Source organism: Leucoraja erinacea, chromosome 30 (genome assembly GCF_028641065.1).
Source record: "Leucoraja erinacea ecotype New England chromosome 30, Leri_hhj_1, whole genome shotgun sequence".
Taxonomy (NCBI): domain Eukaryota; kingdom Metazoa; phylum Chordata; class Chondrichthyes; order Rajiformes; family Rajidae; genus Leucoraja; species Leucoraja erinaceus.
In genome coordinates this window covers 2,216,798-2,221,797 of record NC_073406.1, presented here as the reverse complement: position 1 = coordinate 2,221,797, position 5,000 = coordinate 2,216,798, and the positions used below count along the sequence as shown (strand labels likewise).

General features: G+C 49.6%; 1 protein-coding gene across 5 annotated transcripts in view; it reads right to left on the bottom strand.

The window, feature by feature from the left end:
• LOC129711466 (kazrin-like) overlaps positions 1 to 5,000 on the bottom strand; it is a 243,283-nt gene that overhangs the window by 211,459 nt on the left and 26,824 nt on the right. For all 5 annotated transcript variants that reach the window (XM_055659082.1, XM_055659084.1, XM_055659083.1 and 2 more), the window contains exon 2: positions 2,659 to 2,703. In XM_055659082.1, the coding sequence (XP_055515057.1) occupies positions 2,659 to 2,703 (45 nt within the window). The remainder of the gene's footprint in view (positions 1 to 2,658; positions 2,704 to 5,000) is intronic.

Here is a 5,000-nt window from a genome sequence, read left to right as displayed (position 1 = left end):
CAGCAGTCCCACCTGCCCATCCCCCTCTAAACCTATCCTATCCATGTACCTGTCTAAATGTTTCTGAAACGTTACGATGGACCCAGCCTCAACTACCTCCTCCGGCAGCTCGTTCCATCCACCCAACACGCTCTGTGTGGAAAGGTTGCCCTATTAAATCTTGTTCCTATTAAATCTTTTCCCCTTCACATTAAACCCGTGTTGTCTGGTTCTCGATCCCCTGCTCCAGTTACTCCAGCACTCTGTGAAACGTCACCTATCCATGTTCTCCACAGATGCTGCCTGACCCGCTGAGTTACTCCAGTACTCTGAGTCTTTCTTCGGTGTAAACCAGCATCTGCAGTTCTCTTTAATTAGAATCATAGAGAGATGCAGTGTGGAAACAGGCCCTTCGGCCCAACTTGCCCACACCGGCCAACATGCCCCATCTGCACTAGTCCCACCTGCCTGCGTTTGGCCCATATTCCTCTAAACTTGTCCTATCCATGTTCTTGTCTCAATGTTTCTCCTAACGTTGGGATAGTCCCAGCTACCTCCTCCAGCAGCTCATTCCATACACTCACCACCACCTTTGTGTGAAAAAGTTGCCCCTCAGATTCCTATTGAATCTTTCCCCCTTCATCTTGAACTTATGTCCTCCGGTCCTCGATTCCCCTACTCTGGGCAAGAGACTCTGTGCATCTACCCGATCTATTCCTCTCATGATTTTATACACCTCTATAAGATCACCCCTCATCCTCTTGCGCTCCATGGAATAGAGTCCCAGCCTACTCAACCTCTCCCTGTAGCTCACGCCCTCGAGTCCCGGCAACATCCTCGTATGTGCCCCATGTTGAGGGTCAATAACTGGGAAAGAATTCCCACTTTAATTTAGTTCAGAGATACAGCGTGGAAACAGGCCCTTCTGCCCATCAATGATCCCCACACACTAGTTCTAGCCGAGACGCAGTGGGGACAATTTACAGAAGCCAATTAACCTACAAACCTGCACGTCTTTGGAGTGTGGGAGGAAACCGGAGCTCCTTGAGAAAACCCACGCGGTCACAGGGAGTACGTGCAAACTCCGTACAGACAGCACCCGTAGTCGGGATGGAACCCGCAACCTTGCCGCTGCGACACTGCCGACTCAAATCCTCTTAAACCTTCTCTGGAAGGATCGTTCAGAAACCTGATTACAGAGGGGAATAAATTACACTTTGGAGGATGGGACCACCTTGATTTCATCATCAATTCAGGAGAAAATGGAACAGAAAGAAACAGAATGATATTGGCAGCAGCAGCAGCAGCAGGGTGTGTGTTTGTGGCGGGGTGTTGCGATAATGTCGGAGTGGCAGGTAACAGAATCACAAGTGCAAGCAAGTCTGGAGAACAAGATTAGTGGATCTACACAGCCCTGGCTGCAGGGAATCCGGGATACAGCAGATCCCACCAGCAGGGACCAGCAGGGACACATGGAAACATAGAAATTAGGTGCAGGAGTAGGCCATTCGGCCCTTCAAGCCTGCACCGCCATTCAATATGATCATGGCTGATCATCCAACTCAGTATCCCGTACCTGCCTTGTCTCCATACCCCCTGATCCCCTTAGCCACAAGGGCCACATCTAACTCCCTCTTAAATATAGCCAATGAACTGTGGCCTCAACTACCCTCTGTGGCAGAGAGTTCCAGAGATTCACCACTCTCTGTGTGAAAAAGGTTCTTCTCATCTCGGTTTTAAAGGATTTCCCCCTTATCCTTAAGCTGTGACCCCTTGTCCTGGACTTCCCTAACATCGGGAACAATCTTCCTGCATCTAGCCTGTCCAACCCCTTAAGAATTTTGTAAGTTTCTATAAGATCCCCTGTCAATCTCCTAAATTCTGGAGAGTATAAACCAAGTATATCCAGTCTTTCGTCATAAGACAGTCCTGACATCCCAGGAATCAGTCTGGTGAACCGTCTCTGCACTCCCTCTATGGCAATAATGTCCTTCCTGAGGTGTGGTCTCACCAAGACCCTGTACAACTGCAGTAGAACCTCCCTGCTCCTATACTCAAATCCTCTTGCTATGAAAGCTAACATACCATTCGCTTTCTTTACTGCCTGCTGCACCTGCATGCCTACCTTCAATGACTGGTGTACCATGACACCCAGGTCTCGCTGCATCTCCCCCTTTCCCAATCAGCCACCATTTAGATAATAGTCTGCTTTCCCGTTTTTTGCCACCAAAATGGATAACCTCACATTTATCCACATTATACTGCATCTGCCAAACATTTGCCCACTCACCCAGCCTATCCAAGTCACCTTGCAGTCTCCTAGCATCCTCCTCACAGCTAACACTGCCCCCCAGCTTAGTGTCATCCGCAAACTTGGAGATATTGCCTTCAATTCCCTCATCCAGATCATTAATATATATTGTAAATAGCTGGGGTCCCAGCACTGAGCCTTGCGGTACCCCACTAGTCACTGCCTGCCATTGTGAAAAGGACCCGTTTACTCCTACTCTTTGCTTCCTGTTTGCCCAGCCAGTTCTCTATCCACATCAATACTGAACCCCCAATGCCTTGTGCTTTAACACAGCACAGCAGCAGATCCAACCAGCAGGGACACAGCAGATCCCACCAGCAGGGACCAGCAGGAACCAGGAAACTCACAGACAAAACACTGAGCGTTACCTGTCACATGAAGCTGCACCTCGTCGGCTCCCATGTCACCATCATCTGCAACAGAGCAACAGCCCGTTACCCACAGTTCACACCGACCCGGTACAGAGCCGGCACCAGCCGCTGCTCACCGCTCACGCCCGCTACAGCGGCCACGTTGAAAGCAGCAAACGCCCCGCACGTCATTCACACGGTGAACTGTGAGAGCAGACAGGGTTCACACACACACACACTCTAAACATACACTCTATACACACACACACACACTCTATACACACACACACACACTCTATACACACACACACACTCACACTCTAAACACACACTGTAAACACACACACACACACACACTAAAACATACACTGTAAACACACACACACACTCTAAACACACACACACACACACACTCTAAACACACACACACACACACACTACATACACACACACACACACAAACACACACTGCACACACACACTGTAAACACACACTCTAAACACACACACATAACACACACACACACACACTAAACACACACTCACACACACACACACACTCTAAACACACACACACACACATAAACACACACACACACTCACACTCTATATACACACACACTCACATACACACACGCACACACACACAATGTTTCTGTGCTCTACCGTGTAGGCAACTTTCCTGGATATTTTCAAGAGAGAGCTAGACAGGGCTCTTAAAGATAGCGGAGTCAGGGGATATGGGGAGAAGGCAGGAACGGGGTATTGATTGGGGATGATCAGCCATGATCACATTAAATGGCGGTGCTGGCACGAAGGGCCGAATGGCCTACTCCTGCACCTATTGTCCAGTGTCCATCCTACTCACACTAGGGACAATTTCCAATATTACCGAGGCCAATGAACCTACAAATCTGGTCCCTGGAAGGAAACCGGTCCCGCTGAGTTACTCCAGCATTTTGTGTCTACCTGCGTTTGAAACCAGCATCTGCAGTTCCTTCCGACATAATTAAGGAGCGAGCTGGATTGTATACGACCCTATCTCCTGGCCTCTGTAATTGGCACTCTCTCAGGCACGCCGTGAGGTCCATCCCCCCGCAGTTCATCTCGAAGAAATTACTTTCTCACAACGAAGAAGTTATGCGCAGAATTGATAAATGATATGTTCCAATGAAACGCATTTCATGGTCCAGAAATTTTCCCAATTCAATAAGTATATTGCTTCAATAGACTGGGCCGCCAAAATGGCACGGCAGCCGCTGCCCAGATATCCCACGAGCATTTTATAACAGCTTTCTGCTGCGTCTGAGGAAGGGTCTCGACCCAAAAACGTCACCCGTTCCTTCTCTGCAGAGACGCCGCCTGTCCTGCTGAGTTACTCCAGCATTTTTGCTGCGGCCATCTTCCTGTAAACTCCAGAGTTGAGATGCATTTGATCCTGGAGTCATGGCGACAGTGTGGGGAGTGAGACCCTCCAATCAATCTTACCACTTGAAGACTGAGACGAGGAACAACCTTTTCCACCCAGAGAGTTGCGAATCTGTGGAATTCCCTGCCACAGAGGGCGATGGAGGCCAAATCACTGGATGGATTTAAGAGAGAGTTAGATAGAGCTCTGGGGGCTAGTGGAGTCAAGGGATATGGGGAGAAGGCAGGCACGGGTTATTGATTGTGGATGATCAGCCATGATCACAATGAATGGTAGTGCTGGCTCGAAGGGCCGAATGGCCTCCTCCTGCACCTATCATCCATGTTTCTATGTTAGGGCGCGAGGATTCCCAGCAACATTAAGAGCACGGCTAAACGAATGGACTCAAAATCCCGGAGTAACTCAGCGGGTCAGGCAGCATATCGGGGCAACCTACAGACCTGCACGTCTTTGGAGTGTGGGAGGAAACCGAAGATCTCGGAGAAAACCCACGCGGGTCACGGGGAGAAAACGTGCAAAACTCCGTACAGGCGGTTCCCGTGGTCAGGATGGAACCCGCGTACATTTGGGAGCAGGGCCTCAAGGGTCCTGTCTCGAGGAACCGTGAGTTCTCTCTGAAAAAAGAACCGCTTTAAACCAAACCCTCTGGGGGCTTGTGCAGTGGTCTGGTCTGTCTGTCTGTGGAGTCTGCTGGGGATGGGCCAGGGACTGAACTAGCAGCTGCCTGTCTGTCTGTGTGTGTGTCTGTGTGTATGTGTGTGTGTGTATATGTGTGTGTGTGTGTGTGTGTGTGTGTGTGTGTGTGTGTGTGTGTGTGTGTATATGTGTGTGTGTGTATGTGTGTGTGTGTGTGTGTGTATATGTGTGTGTGTGTGTGTGTGTGTGTGTGTGTGTGTGTGTGTGTGTGTGTGTGTGTGTGTGTGTGTGTGTG